The 21,755-nt window shown below is 48.1% G+C and overlaps 1 protein-coding gene across 4 annotated transcripts in view; it reads left to right on the top strand.

Moving 5' to 3' along the window:
• Window positions 1-21,366, top strand: part of SEC14L1 (SEC14 like lipid binding 1) — a 125,605-nt gene extending 104,239 nt beyond the window's left edge. The window contains exons 8-18 of one of the 4 annotated variants that reach the window (XR_008680261.2): window positions 991-1,100; window positions 5,286-5,475; window positions 8,372-8,460; window positions 10,069-10,139; window positions 11,023-11,194; window positions 11,523-11,657; window positions 14,144-14,278; window positions 16,777-17,028; window positions 18,138-18,316; window positions 18,741-20,622; window positions 20,674-21,366. Coding sequence is in view for 3 of the 4 variants with exons in the window: in XM_031007603.3 (XP_030863463.1) it covers window positions 991-1,100; window positions 5,286-5,475; window positions 8,372-8,460; window positions 10,069-10,139; window positions 11,023-11,194; window positions 11,523-11,657; window positions 14,144-14,278; window positions 16,777-17,028; window positions 18,138-18,641 (1,658 nt within the window). In the remaining variant the exon portion in view is untranslated. Of the gene's footprint in view, window positions 1-990; window positions 1,101-5,285; window positions 5,476-8,371; window positions 8,461-10,068; window positions 10,140-11,022; window positions 11,195-11,522; window positions 11,658-14,143; window positions 14,279-16,776; window positions 17,029-18,137; window positions 18,685-18,740 lie in introns of those variants that run through there. The other 3 variants (XM_031007605.3, XM_063706061.1, XM_031007603.3) reach the window with 3 other exon arrangements.
• The last annotated feature ends 389 nt before the right edge of the window (window positions 21,367-21,755 follow it).

Raw genomic sequence — 21,755 nt, 5'->3', positions numbered from 1 at the left:
GGATGGTCTTGAACTCCTGGGCTCAAGCAATCCTTCTGCCTCAGCCTCCCAAAGTGCTGGGATTATAGGTGTGGGCCACCACGCCTGGCCTAAGGAAGGTGTTTTTGTTTGTTTGTTTGTTTGTTTGTTTTGAGATAGAGTATTGCTCTGTTGCCCAGGCTGGAGTGCAGTGGTGCCATCTTGGCTCACTGCAACCTCCGTCTCCCGGGTTCAAGTGATTTTCCTGCCTCAGCCTCCCGAGTAGCTGGGACCACAGGCATGTGCCACCACGCCTGACTAATTTTTTTATTTTTTTATTTTTGAGATAAAAAAAGTCTCTGTCGCGCAGGCTGCAGTGTAGTGGCACAATCTCAGCTCAGTGCAGCCTTCGTCTCCTGGGTTCAAGTGATTCTCCTGCCTAAGCCTCTTGAGTAGCTGGGATTATAAGCCTGCACCACCACGCCTGACTAATTTTTATATTCCTAGTAGAGACGGGGTTTCACCATGTTGGCCAGGCTTGTCTTGAACTCCTGATCTCAGGTGATCTGCCCACCTCAGCCTCCTGAGTAGCTGGGATTACAGGCGTGAGCCACCAGATTTCTTACATTCTCCAACACAGTAGCTCTATTCAAAATAGATTTAGATTTGCCTGGCTTTTTTTTTTCCATAAATTTTATATCTTGCAAGTCCTTTATGTTCCTCTCGGAATTAAAACAGTCATTAATATCTATTATAGTCATGAATAGTATTGTGATTTGGCAATAGACGTAACTCAGTGGTAATCAGGGAAAGATAATTGAGTCAGAAAGTGTACCTGTGGTTTAGTCAGTGATTTGATCTCAGAGCCTATCCCTCAAGTCCTCTAAGGAATCTGGTTTACATCTGCCATCTCTGCGGTTTCATGTGCCTCTAGGACTCTAGGACCACACGTTAACTCCACTGAGCACAGAGACTTTGGGAGCCTAAAGCTCCAGTGTTCTTTGTTGTAAATAAATGTCACTTACATTCCAGACAAACTGGATGCCGACTACATCAAGAGATACCTGGGCGATTTGACTCCGCTGCAGGAGAGCTGCCTCATTAGACTTCGCCAGTGGCTCCAGGAGACCCACAAGGGCAAAGTGAGTGTCAGCACCACGCCCAGTGTGCAGGGCCAGAGCTACATGAAATCATGGAATCTCTTTCTGTCATAGTCACCAAGAGTGATATTCCCAACTTCCACGGCTGGGAATGTTTCTTCCAGTTTAGAAGTCATTGAATTTATGTCTCTGTGGAATCTAAGTCCTTTATAGCAAGTGATAATGCATGACTAACTGCATTTTTCTAGACTTTACAGAGCAAGGTCTGGCTACAAACAGTGTCACGTCACAAAGCAACATGTGTTCCAAGTATTCACACATTCAAATTTTCTGAAGGTGTAAAAAGAGTTCAGAGATTTATCAGAGATTAGAAATGTTTGAGCTTTAATTTTCAGGTTTTTGGTGAAATTTTAGCCTCATAAAGGTGTAGATTTTTATGGTAAGCCTTATGTAGTGAGCAGAGCCTGGTATGTGTCTAGCGAGTTATTGGCATTATTTAGTAAAGGGAAACTAGGCATTGCATGTAGTTGGCCTGATCTCTAATTCTGTCAGCCTGGTTACTAGAAACCAAGTAACAGTGCTGTTGAATACCAGTCATCAAGAAAACCACTGCAGTGATGATGGCCACCGTTTGTTGTCTTCTTACCATGTATTAGACACTATTTTCAGGTCTTTATTCCATCCTTCCGGCAGCTCTCTCTGCTGCTGTTTTTCTCACTGGTTTTACACGTGAGGAAACTGAGGCACAGAGCAGTGAAGTAACCTGCCTGAGGTCTCACAGCCAGCGAGTGGTGGGGTCAGGATTTGAACCCAGGCCATTTTGTTCCAGAACCTACATTCTTAACCACTTCCACGTAACTGTGGTCCTTTCTGAGTGAAGATGATGCCACGTCAGTAGGCCACATGCTTTTGAGTTATTTCGCAGGAGTTGGGGTCATGAATAGCTCATGTTCCCACCCCCTTCTTGTTCTGACGGACCAGCCTCTTGAGTTGGTAAACACATGGCCACGGAGGAAGACACTTAGTCCACGTGACACTCAGAACACGGCCTTGGCCTTGTTCTTTATTCAGGGAGGCCAACCTGTTGATTGACAGTAATGGAACCTGGAGAAGATTCCTGTGTGTTAGTCAGCAATACTGCCACATCATGAAAACCCAACATGCTTTTTTTGTATTCTTTTTCTTTAATGTGTAGTTTTTGTTTTTAATTATCTTAAGTCTTATGATCACTCATAATTTTTAACTTTGTGTATGTCTTCTCTACTTTAATCTTTCTAATGAGTTGGCAAAAGCACCATTGCCAATCACGGAGACACATGGTAGCTCTACAGTTCTATGTTTTTGAATTTTTATTTTATATATATATATATATATATATACAGAGTCTTGCTCCGTCACCCAGGCTGGTGCAGTCTTGGGTCACTACAACCTCTGCCTCCCAGGTTCAGGCTATTCTCCTGCCTCAGCCTCCTGAGAGCTGGGGTTAGCTCTGCCACCATTGCTGGCTAATTTTTGTATTTTTAGTAGAGAACAGGGTTCCACCATGTTGGCCAGGCTGGTCTCAAACTCCTGACCTCAAGTGATCCGCCTGCCTTAGCCTCCCAAAGGGCTGGGATTACAGGCGTGAGCCACTGGGCCCAACCTCGAATGACTTTTTAAAGACAATGCTAAATTATAACTTAGTCTGACTTAAGTAGTAAAGAATTCAAAAGTAAAGTTTAACTTGCTACTATTTCTTGTCATACTGACTTTTAAAAGCATCTGACCTTATAGATTGTCTATAAAATGTGAGAAGTGTTAAATATTCCTTATTTGATATTACACATAAACTACACTAAAATGCCTTTTAATAAATAAAGGGAACCATTTTAGATACAGGAAATTCTAATTAGATTGGCATAGGTAAGGCCAAAAATATAAAGTAGATATTGCTGCCTTATCTTCAGCCTTTGCCTTTAAGAGGCAAATAAATACAAAATACAGGTGAGTCTTGCTTGGTTCTGAGACAGTGAAGGGATTTCCTCAGTATTTAAATAGAGTCACATAGCCAGTTATGTAAACCCAAATATAAAACCAATCTCCAATAGGCTTTAAGATGGCATTTACGATCTTTGTGAAAGTTGAACATTACTAGCGAAGTCCAATCACATCTTTAGAAGGGGAAAGCAGTGTAGCGTTACTGAATCAGAATTATTAAAATTCGAAAAACCGAACACAGTCCTTTAACCACAAGCCAGCCTTAGTTAAATCAGGATTGCCCAACCAAACTATTTTGATGATGGTTCATGATCTGAATTCTGGTGTATGAGATGTTTTTTTTTTTTTTTTTTTTTTTGAGACGGAGTCTCGCCCTGTCACCCAGGCTGGAGTGCAGTGGCGCGATCTCGGCTCACTGCAAGATCCGCCTCCTGGGTTCACGCCGTTCTTCTGCTTCAGCCTCCCCAGTAGCTGGGACTACAGGCACCCGCCACCACGCCCAGATAATTTTTGTATTTTTAGTAGAGATGGGGTTTCACTGTGTTAGCCAGGATGGTCTCAATCTCCTGACCTCATGATCCACCCGCCTCGGCCTCCCAAAGTGCTGGGATTACAGGCGTGAGCCACCGCGCCCGGCCATGAGATCTATTAAGTTATGATATGCATTAAAAAGTCATGACATTTCTGTTTTGTAATAAGACAGTGACCAATTATTACTCATTAGAAGGTTTTTTGAGATAAACTTTCAAGTCTGCCCTTGCTGTCTTCTTTCTTTTTTTTTTTTTTTTTGAGATGGAGTTTTGCTCTTGTTGCCCAGGCTGAAGTGCAGTGGTGCGATCTTGGCTCACTGCACCCTCTGCCTCCAGGTTCAAGTGATTCTCCTGCATCAGCCTCCCAAGTAGCTGGGACTACAGGCGTGCGCCACCACGCCCGGCAAATTTTGTATTTTTAGTAGAGACAGGGTTTCTCCATGCTGCTCAGTCTGGTCTTGAACTCTTGACCTCAAGCAATCCACCTGCCTTGGCCTCCCGAAGTGCTGGGATTACAGGCCTGAGCCACCACACCCAGCCAATGAAGACCATTTTTGTTCCAGGGATTCTCCAAATACCCCATCAGTGTGTCCTCACTCCAGGTGATGCTTTTGTTCTTATTGGCATCTATGTATAAGAGAATCCAGCAGCCTGACCTGTCTTCTGCCTGGAGAGACGGTGGAGATGTGGCCCAGTCTTGTGCTTGCTTCCCTTTTCCATGGTGTGGCACTGGGCGTTACCCTTTGGAACAAAAATCTTGCCTTTCTCAACATCATCCATGTTTAATTCTCTTTTGTCTCTGGCACTATGAAGGTTTCCATTCAGAAGCCAGGTGCCCTGCTCTCTCTTTATTCTAACTTTTTATTTAAATGCAGTATGTATACAGAAAAGTGCACGGATCATAGTCATTCATAGATCCGTTCATAGAGTTGAAGCATTTGATGTTTAGGGAATTATTTATGCCTTCGCTCTACTTTGCGGAAACGAAAATGAAATACTATAAAGATTATTCAAACTGATAATGCTGATTTTCTCTAGAGTAGTAAGGGAGATGTTTCTGGTACCAGCTCATTTTTAATAGTATAATAGTGCAGCTCACTGTTGATTAGAAGTGGGAGTTTCAGGCCAGACCTGGTGGCTCATGCCTATAATCCCAGCACTTTGGGAGGCCAAGGCAGGAGGATTGCTTGAGCTCAGGCGTTTGAGACCAGCCTGGGCAACATGGGGAAACCACATCTCTACAAATACAAAAATGAGCTGGGCGTGGTGGCGTGTGCCTGTGGTTCCAGCCGCTCAGGAGGCTGAGGTGGGAGGATTGCCTAAGCCCAGTAGTTGGGGGCTGCGGTGAGCTGAGATCGTGCCACAACACTCCAGCCTGGGTAGCAGAATAAGAGACCCTGTCTCCAAAAGAAAAGTGGGAATTTTAGGGTCTTATTCCCTTAGCAACTTTTTTTTTAGTGCAGTAATGTGATCTCGGCTCGCTGCAGCCTCCACCTCCCAGGTTCAAGTGATCCTCCTGCTTCAGCCTCCGAGTAGCTGGGATTACAGGCATGCACCACCATGCCTGGCTGATTTTTGTATTTTTAGTAGAGATGGCATTTCGCCATATTGGCCAGGCTGGTCTCGAACTCCTGAGCTCAAGTGATCCATCCACCGCAGCCTCCCAAAGTTCCCTTCACAACTTTTAACATTGCTTAGAAACGTCTTTTTCTCTTAATAGATTCCAAAAGATGAGCATATTCTTCGGTTCCTCCGTGCACGGGATTTTAATATTGACAAAGCCAGAGAGATCATGTGTCAGTCTTTGACATGGAGAAAGCAGCATCAGGTAGACTACATTCTTGAAACCTGGACCCCTCCTCAGGTCCTTCAGGATTACTACGCGGGAGGCTGGCATCATCACGACAAAGGTACCGGATGGAGTTGAACCTGTGTTTCCGTCGTTGTCTTGATGTGTGGTTGAAGATATCTTCCAAGGCCTCCTTCCCTGGAGTTGAGTGGGGCTCCCTTGAGTGCATCGTTTCTCCTCACTCTGAGAATTTGGCACCTTTCCCAAGTTGAACAGACTGATATGCGTCACCACGGGCACACTCCCGTCCCGCCCCGGGCAGCCAGGAAGGGCCTGGGACTGCTCTTTCCTCATGGACACACGTCATCCTTGGGCAAATGACTTCACTTGCTCGGTGCAGTACAGTTTGTTTTGACCTATTAAAAAGACAGCAGTGCCTCTGGCAGAGTATTTTCAGTAGTGCAGTGTTAATAAAGGGACTTTTCAATGACTTAAACCCTATGATAGCTTAAAATGGTTCAGCCCGGTTTTCTACATCACAGCCCTGAGCACTTTAGTTCTGCTTTGGGAGTAAGTAAGGCCTGGATGAAGGGGGGCGATGCACCTGAAATGAAGAGTGGTTTAAATGAGAACCTTAAAACACAGTTCCCCCAAATGCCTTCCGACCTGCACTGTCAAAAATACACTCTTTCCTGAGCCAAAGTTTGAGAGCCGGGCAGGATGGAATTGGAAACGTCGGCGAGAGGGAAGCACCGTAGAACTGGTTCTTTTACCCTCTGAACAAGTCCTTGCAGAACCGAGCAGCTCAGCTTTGTCTGTGATTATGACTTCATCTTTTGTATTGTTAAAAAGTTTGGTAGTAAGACATTGACAAATGTGTCTTTTTTTTTTTTTTTTTTTTTTTTTTTGAGACAGAGTCTTGCTCTGTCCCCAAGGCTGGAGTCCAGTGGCAAGATCTCAGCTCACTGCACCCTCCACCTTCCAGGTTCAAGCAATTCTCCCGCCTCAGCCTCCCGAGTAGTTGGGACTACAGGTGTGCACCACCACGCCCGGCTACTTTTTGTATTTTTAGTAGAGATGGGGTTTCACCATATTGGCCAGCTGGTCTCGAACTCCTGACCTCGTGATCTGCCCGCCTTGGCCTCTAAAAGTGCGGGAATTACAGGTGTGAGCCATTGCGCCCGGCCTCAACAAATGTGTCTTATTAAACGTTGGGAGAAACTTTCTGTAAATAGGCCTTTCTGTAAGATTTCGGAGCACATAAAAATGTTTTGCTTTAAGTAGACCAGGTCTAGAGCTAGACTCTCCTGGGAGATGAAATTCACTAGGTGACAAATACAAGATAAATGTTACCCTCTAACCCTCTGCCCCATGTTGGGATGACACTGCTGGTCCTGCGGTAACCACCGAAGACAAGCCTTGGTTCCTTTTCAGGAGCACGATCGTCTGTATTCCTCCTGCTGCCCCTTCTGGGACTGTGCGGCAGGAGGCTAGGCAGTGCTGACTCTAGGGATACACTATGGCCACCAAGCTCTTTTTCCCCTTTGTGTAGATGGCCCATGATGATAGGGCAGTATGGTAGGAGTTAGGCTCCTCTCAGGCGGCACCCATTAGACCTCCAGGCTATAAAGAAGTAGAGCCAGGCCAGGCGCAATGGCTTATGGCCGTAATCCCAGCATTTTGGGAGGCCAAGGCAGGAGGATGGCTTGGGCCCAGTACTTCAAGACTAGCCTGGGCAACACAGTGAGATGTTGTCTCTACTTAAAAAAAAAGGAGGCCGGGCGCGGTGGCTCACACCTGTAATCCCAGCACTTTGGGAGGCTGAAGCGGGTGGATCACCTGAGGTCAGGAGTTCAAGACCATCCTGGCCAGCATGGTGAAACCCCGTCTCTACTAAAAATACAAAAATTAGCTGGGCGTGGTGGCACACGCCTGTAGTCCCAGCTATTCGGGAGGCTGAGGCAGGAGAATCGCTTGAACTTGGGAGGCGGAGGTTGCAGTGAGCCGAGATCGTGCCAGTGCACTCCAGCCTGGCGACAGAGCAAGACTTCGTCTCAAATAAAAAACAAAAAAGGAGGCCCAGCACAGTGGCTCACGCCTGTAATCCTAGAAGTTTGGGAGGCGGAGGCAGGCGGATTGCCTGAGCTCAGGATTTTGAGAGCAGCCTGGGCAACACAGTAAAACCCCATCTCTAGTAAAATACAAAAAATTAGCCGGGCGTGGCAGCGTGCGCCTGTAGTTCCAGCTACTTGGGAGGCTGAGGCAGGAGAATCGCTTGAACCTGCAGGCAGAGGTTGCAGTGAGCTGAGATCGTGCCACTGCACTCCAGCGTGGGCGACAGAGAGAGAGAGACTCTCTCTCTAAAAAAAAACAAAAAACAAAAACAAAAAAAAACAGAGAGTAGAGCCAACACAGGCTGCTTGGTGGGGTTTTAAGGATTTTTAGAATGTTCTCATTTGTCTTGGTCCTTAGAGTGGGAATTGAGGGAAGCTGGCTTTTAAAAAGCTTGCATTCAGTTTTTAGTAATCTATGACATGAAAAAAAATGATTTTCTAAGAAAGAAAATTTTAAAAGTACTCTGTAGTCATAGAAAAAGTGTCTGGATAGTTTGATGTTCCCTTGCCGTTGAAAATCAGAGCTCTTGGGCAGCCCCAGTCGTTCAAAGTGAGCCCAGCGTATGGGCAGTTGTTCAGACTGAGCCCAGCACTTGGGCAGCTCGAGCTGAGTGAGTCCCAGCCGGATTCCCCTCATCCCGGCACAGCCTTCTATTTCCAGGACCCTGCACAGCTACCCTGTCAGTTGGTTTTTATTTTTCTCGCTTACAGCTTTTTGGGGTAAATATTGGACACACACCCCCTATCACACACACAAATCAGTTGCCACTTCTAAGAATCAGAAAGACCTTTAAGCGCCCCTAGAACACAGGCGAACACATTTTCCTGTTAAGGGTCTTAGAGTTGTATCCTCAGTTTCAATTGGGATGGTGCTGACAACTCATTCCTTCCCCTCCTCTGCAGATGGGCGGCCCCTCTACGTGCTCAGGCTGGGGCAGATGGACACCAAAGGCTTGGTGAGAGCGCTCGGGGAGGAAGCCCTGCTGAGATACGTAAGTGCGCGGCTGCGAGACTCCAGGTGCCACTGTGGCGTCACTTTCTTTCTCTGCCAGTAGGATTGGGGTGTTAACCAGCCTGTTAGAACAAACATGAATTGCTTATGTAGTTAGAACTGAAAATATATTAATATCGTCTTAAAATTTCAAAAGGAGACACAGAAGTTATAAAAGTGTTTCTCACAGTGGAAGCGTCAGTGAGGCAGTCAGGGTCTCCCCCGAGATGCCTGTGTAGCAGCAGTTTGAGTCTTTTCATTCACTCCCACGTGGAATTGCCCTCTCTTGGGACGCCACTCACAGCAGACCTCTTGATAGCATGCTTTCCACTGGCCCTTCGTTAACTCGAGCTCTTGGCGTCTTTCTCCAGACCCTCCTGAATGCCTGCTGACCCATCATCTCGCTGACTCCAGCCAGGCCCCGCTCCGCTGCTGCCGCCATTGGCAGCTGTGCTTCCCCCTCCCAGAGAAGAAGATGGTCCTTCAATTTGAAAACAAACAGAAACTTAAAAGACGTATTTATAGCCCCATTATCCTGAAATACGCATTTTTGGCTTTATTTTTTATTATGTTTTTTGAGACGGAGTTTCACTCTTGTTACCCAGGCTGGAGTGCAATGGTGTGATCTTGGCTCACTGCAACCTCCGCCTCCCGGGTTCGAGTGATTCTCCTGCCTCAACGTCCTGAGTAGCTGGGATGTCAGGCACCCGCCACCATGCCCAGCTAATTTTTTCGTATTTTTAATAGAGACGGGGTTTCACCATGTTGGTCAGGCTGGTCCCGAACTCCTGATCTCAGGGGATCCTCCCGCCTTGGCCTCCCGAAGTGCTGGAATTACAGGCTTGAGCCACCCTGCCCCGCCGGCTTTTTTTTTTTTTTTTTTTTTTAAAGAGACATCGTCTTACTCTGTTGCTGAGGCTGGGGTACAGTGTACAGTGTCTATTCGTGGGTGTGATCACGACACTGCAGCTTCAAACTCCTGTCCTCAAGCGGTCCTCCCACCTCGGCCTCCTGAGTAGCTGGAACTACAAGCACCACCACTGAGCCTGGCTCACTGTTGGCATTCGCTCGTGTATTGTGTTAGTCTGCCCCCACCGCTATGTGTGTTTATATAACCCCACATGCACACGTTCACACATAAAGATAGGGATGGACTTTATCTACAGGGGAGGGGTTTATTAACCTAAAGCAAAGGATCGCTTGAGCCATGCCTTACGTCTGTTCTAAGGCTGCCTTTTCTCTTGGCGGGCACATGTGGTATCAGAGTGTTCTCACACTCACAGACATTCATCTGCTGTTCCCATGCACTTGTTCTGAAGACAGAGCCCCAGAGCCAGGCCCCTGCTCATCTGGGGATACCTCTGTGCTTCACTTTGGATAGCCGTTACCTTTGCCACACATGACAGTGTTTATTCTCTTTCAAAAGTAGAATTTGTTTGTTGGTGGTGATGTGTTTAGTGCATGTGAATGTGTAAGAAAATCTCCATAGGTGACTCTTGATTTACATGCTTATCTGTAATACGCTGTTAGTGTCCCTCTTCCATAGCTGGACGCGGTAGTTTTAGCCTTAAACTAATCATGGTAAATTTTCATGCCCTTTTGTGTGTAGGTTCTCTCCATAAATGAAGAAGGGCTAAGGCGATGCGAAGAGAATACAAAAGTCTTTGGTCGGCCTATCAGGTAGATGTGGGATTTTGTTTTTCCTTTCAACTTACTGAGAAAACGAATTAAATATTTCTAGTTGATTTTTGGAATTAAAATCTACTTATTATTTTCCAAGGTGCTCTAAAAGGTAGACAAGAGGTGAACATGTAATATGCCAGTGATGAGGGACAGACAGTTAGTGTTTTTTGACCCCAGGCATTGCTGTGACGTCAGCCAGAGTGGGTTGGCCTGTCTGCTTAGTCTGTGCGGGCCGCAGGAGCCCAGGGCTGCAGATCGTTTGCTTGTTTTTGCCTCCCCTCCCCACCCAGACGACTCTGTGTTCTTAAACCAAGCTCTAAGTTACAGTAAAGAGTTCTGAAAATGTTCAGTGATTCAGAGGTTGACATTGATAAGGGTGTAGATGGTTCACTGGGATGTAGGTTCCATGAGAACAGGCTTTTTGAGGGCCTTTTGCTGACTGCTGTATTCTCAGCTCCTGGGACAGTGCTTGCCTCTCTCTCTGTTGAAGCATAGCCCACTGCAGTTCAGACACAATATGTGTTAAAATACCAGCTGTGTGCCCTGTTAATGGCAGGTTAGGGGGGTGGTTTAGCACGTCGAGGACAGCACACTGTGGCTTTGCTTGCCGGCTCACTGAGCATATCTGAGAGAGCTTTTCATGCATTATCAATCAGCCTTAATTGCAGTTTCAGGCCTTGGTCCTACCACACTGATCCTGTGTGTTTTGTACAAGTAGATATAAACAGGGTTCATAGCACTATACATAGCAGTATAATTTTAAAAAATTGATTATGATGTGTTTGGAAATAGCTATAAATGACCAAAAAAGAAAAAAATAAGACACAGTTTGCTAAGTGTGCTGTCTGTTGAATGAAACACATCTCTGCACAACCTGCAGCTCATGGACCTGCCTGGTGGACTTGGAAGGGCTGAACATGCGCCACTTGTGGAGACCTGGTGTGAAAGCGCTGCTGCGGATCATCGAGGTGGTGGAGGCCAACTACCCTGAGACACTGGGCCGCCTTCTCATCCTGCGGGCGCCCAGGGTATTTCCTGTGCTCTGGACGCTGGTGGGTTGAGATGCTTTTTGCAGTAACTGTGAGCCATTTGGAAAGCAGATAACACGTGCATTCATATACACGTGTCTGTGACCTAAAGTCTTAACTTCTTAGGAAAAAAAAAATAACATGCAAAGATATAAAATTTCTCAAATTGTTTAAGAAAGGGGAAAAACAAAATGTGAGTGTCCTAATGCCATGCAAATAGACTTTACAGAAGAAGTATATAAACTTGAATTTCCTCCCCCCACCCTCCCACTCAGAATACCACATTGTCATTTTAATCTTGGACACTCAGGCGGCAGAGAAATATGACTGCATGGTCTTCTTCTCCTCACAGGTTAGTCCGTTCATTGATGACAACACCAGAAGGAAGTTCCTCATTTATGCAGGAAATGACTACCAGGGTCCTGGAGGCCTGCTGGATTACATCGACAAAGAGATTATTCCAGATTTCCTGAGTGGGGAGTGCATGGTATGTCCTGAGGCGAGGAACTGCACATTTGGCCCCTTATGCAGGTGGGAGAGGTCGGTGTTGATTTGCACAAATGATTTTCAGAACTTCCAGTCGTTTGGATGTTTTGTTTTTGTTTTGTTTCTTTTGGCCGCCATTTCTCTGATCCAGGGTTAAGCTAAAGAGAACCATTGAAGTAATTGTTGATACTGTACATTTCTTCATTGCTAAATACGAATGAGAATTCGTAGAATCAAATACAATTGCAGCTTGCTTTGATTCACACGGCTTTGTGTGAACAGATCTTTAAACCATTTTAGAGGAGCTGTCATATTTTCTAAAATACTGTTAAAAAATTGAATCAGTTCTCAAAATTTCCCACCCGCCCCTCCCCGTCCTTTTTTTTAATGGAGACAGGGTCTGGCTCTGTCACCCAGGCTGGAGTGCAGTGGTGCGATCACAGCTCACTGCCGCCTGCCTTGGTGGGCTCAGGTGATCCTCCCACCTCAGCCACCCAAGTAGCTGGGACTGTAGGCGTGTACCACCATACCCAGCGAATTTTTTGTAGAGGCAGAGTCTCACTATTTTGCCCCAGGCTGGATGACATTTTTGGTTTTTTTTTTTTTCTTCTTGAGATGGAGTCTTGCTCTGTTGCACAGGCTGGAGTGCAGTGGTGCAATCTCAGCTCACTGCAGCCTCCGCCTCCCAGATTCAAGCGATTCTTCAGTCTCAGCCTCTGGAGTAACTGGGATTACAGGCATGCGCCACTACCCACAGCTAATTGTTTTATTTTTAGTAGAGATGGGGTTTCACCATGTTGGCCAGGCTGGTCTCAAACTCCTGACCTCAAGTAATCCGCCCACCTCGGCCTTCCAAAGTGCTGGGATTACAGGCATGAGCCACCATGCCTGGCCTGGATAACATTTTTAAAGTAAAAAAATGAAGGGAAGTGGTTCTCAACATACGTTTGGGGTTTTTAATATACTGAGTTGCTGGGTAATGAAGCAGAGGCCTCCACTTCTATATCCTGTACTCAGAGAAGCTCAGAACCTTGGGGTCCTTATAGGCTTCTAGCCCATGGTGCACAGTTGTGTCTTGGGAGCATTACGGAAGCCAAAGCCTCTAGAAGTCCCAGTGACTTGTTCCATGGCACACGACGGCGGCTGAACTCAGCAGGGAGTGAAGCTTCTTTTCAGAAGGGCTCTCTAGTCATCCTTCATATAAAAAGTTACCCGTTTGGAATGTGTACCCACTGGGTACCCACTCAGGTATTTAGCTGATGAATTGGACATTCAGGGGACTTTGGACTTTCTGAATGGTTAGAGAAATTTAGAAAACAAATGAATTTAGCTTTCACTTCATCAGTTCCACTTTAAGGAAATTACAGGCATCATCACAGTACAATGCAAAGAGCAAGTAAGTTACAGTAAAAGTTATAGGACCAGAATTTAGCAAGTGCCTATGAGGTTAAACCGCAGGCTCAGGTTTGTGGAAACCTCTGAACTCCTTTCATGATATGAGCTAGCCATCCCGTGTTGTTGCTGCTTCCAATTATGACACGAAGAATTGAGCTGGAGCCCAAGGAGATCTGCCTCACCGCGTTGTACCTGTTTGTCACATGCCGACCTCCGTAGTGTGTTTGCGGTGCTGAGCGTCTTTGTGGTTAATTGAGCTGTCCAAAAACTCGGGCCTTCTAAGGCTTCTTCACCGCTCTCCTGAGCTGCTGTTGAGGCTGGTTGTTGAAAGGAGGTTGTTCCCTCCTGCTCTCTGGTGGCTGGAGGTTACTAACCAGCGGGCAGTCTGATATTTTTCCACCACGACATCACTGCTTTGACACTTATGCTGTACTGCAGGCTGAAGACTGAAATGTTTATTTTCTATGTAGTTGCTTCCCAAGGCTAATAGAAGGAGGACTTCGATTTTATGAACTTTAGTGTGGAGTCATTGTGTCAAGGTCAATTAGGAGATTTATGATATGTACAAATTCTAATTCAACTTGTTTCAGGCAAATTCAAAAGAAGTTCTTCCTTAGTTTTTGGCTGGTGTTATAGACCAGTCATTTGACTTTAGACACAAAACATTATTCATTGATTCTGTATCTTGACTATAATTCCCTGTCATAAAAATAATGCGTGTGGCTATTGAGAGCAAAACTCTTTTCTTAAAGTAATACTTTTCCTTTACAGGGCAATATAAATACCCCTAATGCTTATATGAGCCAGCTTTAGTAACTGGGTGCAGTGCCTCACACATTTTAGTAGGAATTCTGTGGTACATCAGCTTCAACTTGTTCCCGTTTATGCAGAGTAAAACACATGTATTTAAGTGGTTTTTAAAAACATATTGCTCAGTAGTGCAGAGTGTTTTATGACCCTGCCAGTGTTTTCCATTTTCTCAGCAACCTCCAGAAATTGAGCGCAGGGGGATGGTGCTCGCCGGTGTGTCTGGGTTTCATGGGGTTGGTTTGTGTTTGCACAGGTGTTTCACTGCTGTGTTTCTTCTTCCAGTGCGAAGTGCCAGAGGGTGGACTGGTCCCCAAATCTCTGTACCGGACTGCGGAGGAGCTGGAGAACGAAGACCTCAAGCTCTGGACTGAGACCATCTACCAGTCTGCAAGCGTCTTCAAAGGAGCCCCACATGAGGTACGTCCTCCGCCTTCCTGCACCTGGGCCGGCCCTTCCTCCGCAGAGGGCCTGGCCCTCGCAGGGCTTCCTGGCAGCCTTTCATTCAGAACAGTCCACTCGTTTTTCTGCTCTTTGTCTTTAGGCTTTTGTTGACACTCGATATTTAGTTTCAGTAAATGTCAACGTCGAAGAATGGGTCTCTCTCAGAATAGAAACTAGCTGTGCTTGATCAGAGTGCCTGGAAAGGAAATTGGATCTCTTGACCTCCATTTTACTAAAGCCACCAAACACAGAGATAGGAATAGCTAATCTTTCCTTGTTGGAGCACTTAACTCCTGAATTTAGTTTATTTCATGGTTATATTGAACAAGTTTCATGTGCTACTTTTTCTTTTTTTTTTTCTAGACTGAGTTTTGCTCTGTTGCCCAGGCTGGAGTACACTGGCATGATCTCAACTCACTGCAACCTCCGCCTTCTGGGTTCAAGCAATTCTCCTGCCTCAGCCTCCCAAGTAGCTGGGATTACAGGCACCCGCCACCACGCCTGGCTAATTTTTGTATTTTTAGTAGAGGCGGGGTTTCACCATGTTGGCCAGGCTGGTCTCGAACACCTGACCTCAGGTGATCCACCTGCCTTGGCCTCCCAAAGTGCTGGGATTACAGGTGTGAGCCACTGTACCTGGCCCATTTGCTACTTTTTCTTGGCTGGGTTTTGGTTATTTATAGATATCTTGGGGATTTTCCAATTTCTGTAAGTCTAATGGAGCAAGGAGGGTGTTCCTGTATTCCTTTTTTGCTGTCACTTTTGGTAGAGAAGCAAGGGCGTTCCGTGTTCCTGTGCATGCCATATGTCTGTCCTGTAGCATCACGAGTGACCTGAAGCAGGAGGGGCCTGCAGCGGAATCTCCCTTCTCAGCTAGGACAAGGTTCATGGCCCAGAGTTGTTGGAGAGGATGGTGGCACTCTGTGCAGAGCAGGTGTCAGTGAGGATGTGGTGCTGGCTTGGGCAATGGTGCTGGCCAGGAGCTGACTGCGGCCTGCTTCCTGCCGTGGTGGCACCTCGGTCAGCCATCTGCCAGTGGCTTCTGCTGGGGTGTCTTCCTGAGTGGCTCACCTGGTGCTTGCAGGGCAGGTGGATAAGGGAATGCTGTTGCCATGGTTTGAACAAGCAGAGACAGATTTGGTGTGCCTGACTTGTAGATACATACATAGAGGAATCTCAGATTTCATAACGTCTTGAGGATTGTCTGTATTCATTTCTTACCGGGAGGGCAGGCTCCAGGGACCGAGTCCTTGTTCCTTGTTTGTTAGGCACTATCGCTCTTGTCCATGTTTCAAGAACTTGGGGTGCAGTGTGTTTCGTGTGAATCGGGGGCATCTGTAGACATCCACATGGTAAAAACCTCCGTTCTGCTTTGGGTATTAAATAAAGCACAGATCCGAGATGGCAACAAACCGAAAGGAAGGCTGAAGCTGAGGCCCCCACTGTGAATGCAGGAAAGAGCTTCTGTCAGCACAGGGGGCCAGGGCCTCAGGATGGAGCTGCCTGGGGAGCCACTTTGCTGAAGAGCGGGCCGTGCCACGTGGTGCCGCCTGCTGTTCTTAGACAGGACTCTTGGACCTCACTGAATCTGCTGTCGAAGGACATTGCGAAGTGGCGTTTCAGTGGTGAGGTGGCAGTGGTGGGATTGAAGGAGCCCGGCTTGTGGAGCAGCCACGCGCTGAAGGGCACAGCAGACGGCGTGCAGTGGGCTGAGAGGGGCCATGGGCCTGGCTCTGCTGCTTCCTTAGGTGGAGTTTTCAGTGACTGCAGAACTCTGCACAGCTGCTTTTCATTCTCACGTCCCACCCCCACCCCCCACCCCCCCACCCCCGCCTCCAATCTTTGAAACTAACTTTGATCATTCCCTCCTGGGTAGCTCTGTTGGTGCTGTATAAGTTCAGTTTTCAGTTGGTTCTCAGCACCCAGGGGGTGACCGCCTCAACCCCATCTCTACTATGCCAGGGGCTCATCCCACTCACCCAGCCTTGCCACTGTTCTCTCGTGTGAGCCTCACACGGCAGGCCCGGTTCCATGCCCCTGCTTCCCCCTTGCTGGGAACGCTGTCCTCAGGCTCCCCTGCCTGCTCTTTCTTTAGCTTTCACCTTCTCCAGGGCCTTCTGTTCTGTCCAGCCCAGGGCAGTCCTCTGAAGCACTCATGTACGAGCTCACAGTGTTTGGTGTTTCTAAGACCTGGCCTCTTAGAGTGTGTCTGAAGATGGTGTACGGGAGATCTTGGACCTGTAGGTGCAGGTCACAAAGAACACAGAGCTTGGTGCATGACATGTAGCAGGATCCAGCGGTTGAATGGATGGTGGTGTGTGACTCTGGGGAAAGAGATCCGCCCATACGCATTCAGCATTTCCCTGCCCAGCTTCAGCACCTGCACCCTGGATCCCCTGGAGGGCACGGTGCGCTTGCAGCACGCCGGCCTGGTGCTCATGGATCGTGGCTGCCTAACGCTGCCTCTTTTTCAGATTCTCATTCAGATTGTGGATGCCTCGTCAGTCATCACTTGGGATTTCGACGTGTGCAAAGGGGACATTGTGTTTAACATCTATCACTCCAAGAGGTCGCCACAACCACCCAAAAAGGACTCCCTAGGAGCCCACAGCATCACCTCTCCGGGTGGGAACAACGTGCAGCTCATAGACAAAGTCTGGCAGCTGGGCCGCGACTACAGCATGGTGGAGTCGCCTCTGATCTGCAAAGAAGGAGAAAGCGTGCAGGTAAAATCACACACAGGTCAGATCGCGCATCCGTGACTCCGCGCGGCTAGGTGATTCTGTCTTGAGTAGACTCTTTGCTTTGCTCCTTGAGCGGCCCTGGGTAGCTTTTGAGGCACTGCTTGTGGAGGAGCAGCTTGCCTGGAGGAGCAGGAAGCCAAGCGGGTCTCATAGGAAGGAGTTCAGGCCTCGCAGTGGTTTTGGACAGAATCTGCGACTTTTCCCAAAAGCAGCCTGTGACAGGAAGGGAAGGCATCGCACGCACGGGCCCAGCTGGGCTTCAGAGGATTTTTCCCCCCAGCCTCATTTCACCGGGTTGCGTTTGTCTTTTTCAAAGGAAAATCACCCTAAATAGAAGTAAGAGGGACAAGTACTTAGAGAACTATTAGCTCTCATTACCAAACCTTCTAATTTGTTTCAAATGCTTTCAGTTCCCTTTTCACATTGTGGCCGGTTATTTTGGGTGCCTGTGCTCACAGTAGCCTGAGGGTGGGGGCGTTGCTTCTGGCCTTCATAATAGATGCATCATTTTGCTGCCTTTACAGTTTTCAGGGGTAAGCCTTGTCAGTGTTTCAGTGGTCTTAGAGGCAGAGTAAAAGAATCCTTTGTCCATTTTAAAAACAATGAACAGCTAAGCTGTGTTAACCAGTCATGAATTTCGGAGAGAATGGAGGAGCTTTCCGCGGATTGACGGCTCACTTTAGGGTGACGTGCCTTCAGCCGCGAACATGCTGGATGATTGGCAGCGTGTCAGAGAAAGTGAGGCCAGGTCCAGGGAAGCTGTGCTGAGCCCTCCCTCCAGCATGGGTGCCACCAGCCTGCCAGGCTCCTGCCTCCGTAGGTGGGGTGGGCTGGGCAGGCTTCGTGAGGGCCACGGACATGGAGCTTGTCCCTCTGGGCTTCCCAGCACCCGGGAGTGACCACACTCAGTAGAGGGAAGGACATTGTCAAACCTGCTGCTGAAGCAAAATAGCAGGTTCTGAATCCCATTGAGATAGTTTCCGTAGCTACATGAAATCCTAAAGACAGTCCCCTTGGCGCTTGTCAGGCCTGTGGTAGGCCAGGGGTTGGAAGCGAGTCGCCCTCAGCTGCCACTGCCCTACTTGTTCTAGGGTTCCCATGTGACCAGGTGGCCGGGCTTCTACATCCTGCAGTGGAAATTCCACAGCATGCCTGCGTGCGCCGCCAGCAGCCTTCCCCGGGTGGACGACGTGCTCGCGTCCCTGCAGGTCTCTTCGCACAAGTGTAAAGTGATGTACTACACCGAGGTGATCGGCTCGGAGGATTTCAGGTGCGGCCACCCTCGCCACAGCAGGTGCTGCGGACAGCTGGGCATGGTTGGAGGGAGCCTGCAGTCCCACGCCATGTGCAGGATCAGCAGTGGCAGCGGGTGTCAGGGATGCTCGGGGGGCCAGGAGGGAGTGGCTTTGGGGTCATTTGTTGGCACGGTGACTCCCTGCCTGTCTGCAGAGGGAGAGTGTCGGAGACAGAGCCGACTGACTGTGTTTGCTTTAGCTCACACTGCCGTCTGCGTGCAGGCTGTGGGAAGCCGGTCCCCCTGGTGGGTTACTCATGTCCATCCCCCGTTTGCAAGCACTGATGGGGATGAGAAGTGAGCAGAGAGCAGGGTGGGCCACGAAGTCCAGCAGGCAGTGTGGGCAGGCGGGTGGTTGGCAGGGTGGTCCTCACGCCTCGCCCTCCCTGTGCCATTACAGAGGTTCCATGACGAGCCTGGAGTCCAGCCACAGCGGCTTCTCCCAGCTGAGTGCCGCCACCACCTCCTCCAGCCAGTCCCACTCCAGCTCCATGATCTCCAGGTAGTGCCGCGCTGCCTGCACCTAGTGTGCAGAGGGGACGGCCGCCCCTCCTCGGACAGCCAGCTGCACCCGCCCACCCAGCGGCGACATTGTACAGACTCCTCTCACCTCTAGATAGCAAATAGCTCTCAGATGGTAAACGTAGTCGTTTGATCCCAAAACTACCTTGGCAGGTAGTTTTAACTCTGATCCTAACTTAACTCAATAGCCATAGATTTTGTATACGTTGTGCACAAAATCAAACCAGAGCACAAGGGCTCTCTTGAAAGAAAAGTAGTTTCTATACCAATTAAAGGATTGACGTGGTCTCAGATATTGATGCAAAAAATTTTTCCAACGAACTCCGCATTGTCCATTAGTGAATGATTCCTGTGACATCCTCCAGAGATGGCCCCTCCTCACCTGGGACGGAAGCTGCCAGCTCGCTTCCCCCAAGCTGCCTCACGGCCCCCACGCTTCCCGCCACAGTCAAGATGGCCTGTGGACTTAGGGCCAGCCCTTGAGGTCCTTATCCTCTGAGGATTCAGAGGTTGCCTGCGGAGTACCTTGTCCCAGGGCCAGACACACCCACACCACCCACTGTCCTGCAGTGGGGCCGGGGGCTCAGGAGGGGCTCTCGGGGACTCCTGGTGACTCCAGGAAAATGCTGCCATCGTTAAACATTACTTTCTCTTTCCTCCTTTTCAAATCTTTTTGATACTTTTTAGAGCAGGATTTTTCTGTATGTGAACTTGGGTGGGGGGGTTCTTCCCGTTTCCTTCTGCGCGTCGCCCCTCTCACCTGCAGTCAGCTCCCAGCCCAGTGTAGGCCATCTCCTCTGTGCCCTCTGGTGGCTCATTGTCCTCAGAGCCCAGACAGTTCCAGCTGCTAGGAGGCCGTCTTGGAACCAGCAAGTCGCATTTGCCACTTGACACTGTCCATGGGGTTTTATTAGTAGCTAAGCAGCAGCTCTCGCATCCACTTCAGGGTGGCGTGTGGCATGTAGGAGTCCTGCTTCTTTGTACATGGGAATTGTGGACTCATGCGTGTGTGTGTGTGCATGTGCTGTGTGTGTGCATGTGTGCATGACGGTGGGGGTGCTGGGGGGACAGGGTGAGTGGAAACTTAGTTTGAATAATGAAGGAATCTTCACAGAAGCAAATCAGAATATGGGATTTGTTTGCCTTTTACATTTTGTTTAATTCCTGATTTTAAAGCCTGCTCTATCTGCTACAGGCCCTTATTTTTTCAGCTTTTTATGGGAAAAGCAGGTTATTTGAGAATCTGTCCAGAAGTTGCATAGGGGATGGCCTCCACGATAAGGACATGCAACACGTGTTTCTGTGTGCAGCAGAGGCCGTGTTTTTCATGCCAAACCCCACGCGGCTGTCAACTGTGTGCGTGGTAGGCATGGAGATCCTGGTTGTGCCGTCTCAGCTGCGCTCTGAAGGCACTGTGTGGGTGCTGCGTGACTGGAGAGCTGTGTGGAGGCCATGTGTGCCCCGTGCAGGGATCAGGAGGGCGGGGGAGGGACCAAGCAGCCCTCTTGCCCGGTCGGGTCAGCCCTAGTGGCTGCCTGCACACTGTAGACGTCCCAGGGCCTGTGCTGTGATCACCTGCCTTTGGACCACATTTGTGTTTGCTCTTAGAGATCGAGCTACTCAGTGGTACCTGAAGCCTTTGCTTCCGGAAAGCGCGGTAGGGTTCGTAGGTAGGGCTAGTAGGTAGGGCTAGTAGGTAGGGTTAGTAGGTAGGGTTAGTAGTAGGGCTAGTAGGTAGGGCTAGTAGGTAGGGTTAGTAGGTAGGGTTAGTAGTAGGGCTAGTAGGTAGGGCTAGTAGGTAGGGTTAGTAGGTAGGGTTCGTAGGTAGGGCTAGTAGGTAGGGTTAGTAGCACGTCTGTGCTGCTTCCACCTGGTGCTTCCTGTTCCCAAATCACAAGGGCCTGAAGGTGGTCCCTGCTTTCTCTTTCTCTCTTTCTCTGTGTCTCAGATGGCGATTTTGCTGACAGCTGCCAAGAAAATGCTTCACTCAACAGTCCTCATGTGCCCAGAGATGTTTATAGAACTGTTTGAATTGCAGCCATCCCCTGCCCCCTCCCAGGCTGAAGATCTGTTCTTTTTAAGTTGATTCGGGAGTGGCGTTCTTTTATACCCAAAGAGTTTAGTGCATCTTGAAGAGCTCAAAGCACATGACCGCACAAATGCTTACAGGGTTTCCTCCCGAGTAATCCAGTCTCACTCCCCTTGTAAGGGAATTCTGGGGCAGCTATGGTTTGAGTATGCAGTTTGCATCGTGTTTCTACCTTTAGTACCTTGCCACTCTTTTAAAACGCTGCTGTCATTTCCCATTTCTTAGTACTAATGATTCTTTGATTCTCCCTCTATTATGTCTTAATTCACTTTCCTTCCTAAATTTGTTATTTGCATATCAAATTCTGTAAATGTTTTGTAAACATATTACCTCACTTGGTAATACAATACTGATAGTCTTTAAAAGATTTTTTTATTGTTATCAATAATAAATGTGAACTGTTTAAAGAAAAGAATGTCTTTTTGTTATTGTGAAACAACAGTTTCCCTTGAAGAGTTTGAGATTCTTAGGAGAATTTAGAGATTGAAGAAAGAAGAGAGCTTCTGAAGCCAGAGTACTGATGCTCTAGAAGTTCAAGAAGAGCTTTAGCTCGTGTGGGAGTGTTTCACAGGTGAGTAGTCGTTCAAGAAGAGCTTTAGCTCGTGTGGGATTGTTTCACAGGTGAGAGGTCTGGCCTCAGGTCACAGCCGTATGTTTGCTGATGCAGAAGCGAACCCAGTGTTTATCCTCGCTTTTGTAAGAAGACATGATGTGGTTTTTCTTAAACGCAGCCAGATCTAACATCACTGTGATGGGGCGATCCCTGCTGTGATGTTTCTGTTGTGATAGGATTGCTTTCATCAG

Source organism: Gorilla gorilla, chromosome 4 (genome assembly GCF_029281585.2).
Source record: "Gorilla gorilla gorilla isolate KB3781 chromosome 4, NHGRI_mGorGor1-v2.1_pri, whole genome shotgun sequence".
Taxonomy (NCBI): Eukaryota; Metazoa; Chordata; class Mammalia; order Primates; family Hominidae; genus Gorilla; species Gorilla gorilla.
This window is presented reverse-complemented; position numbering and strand designations above follow the sequence as displayed.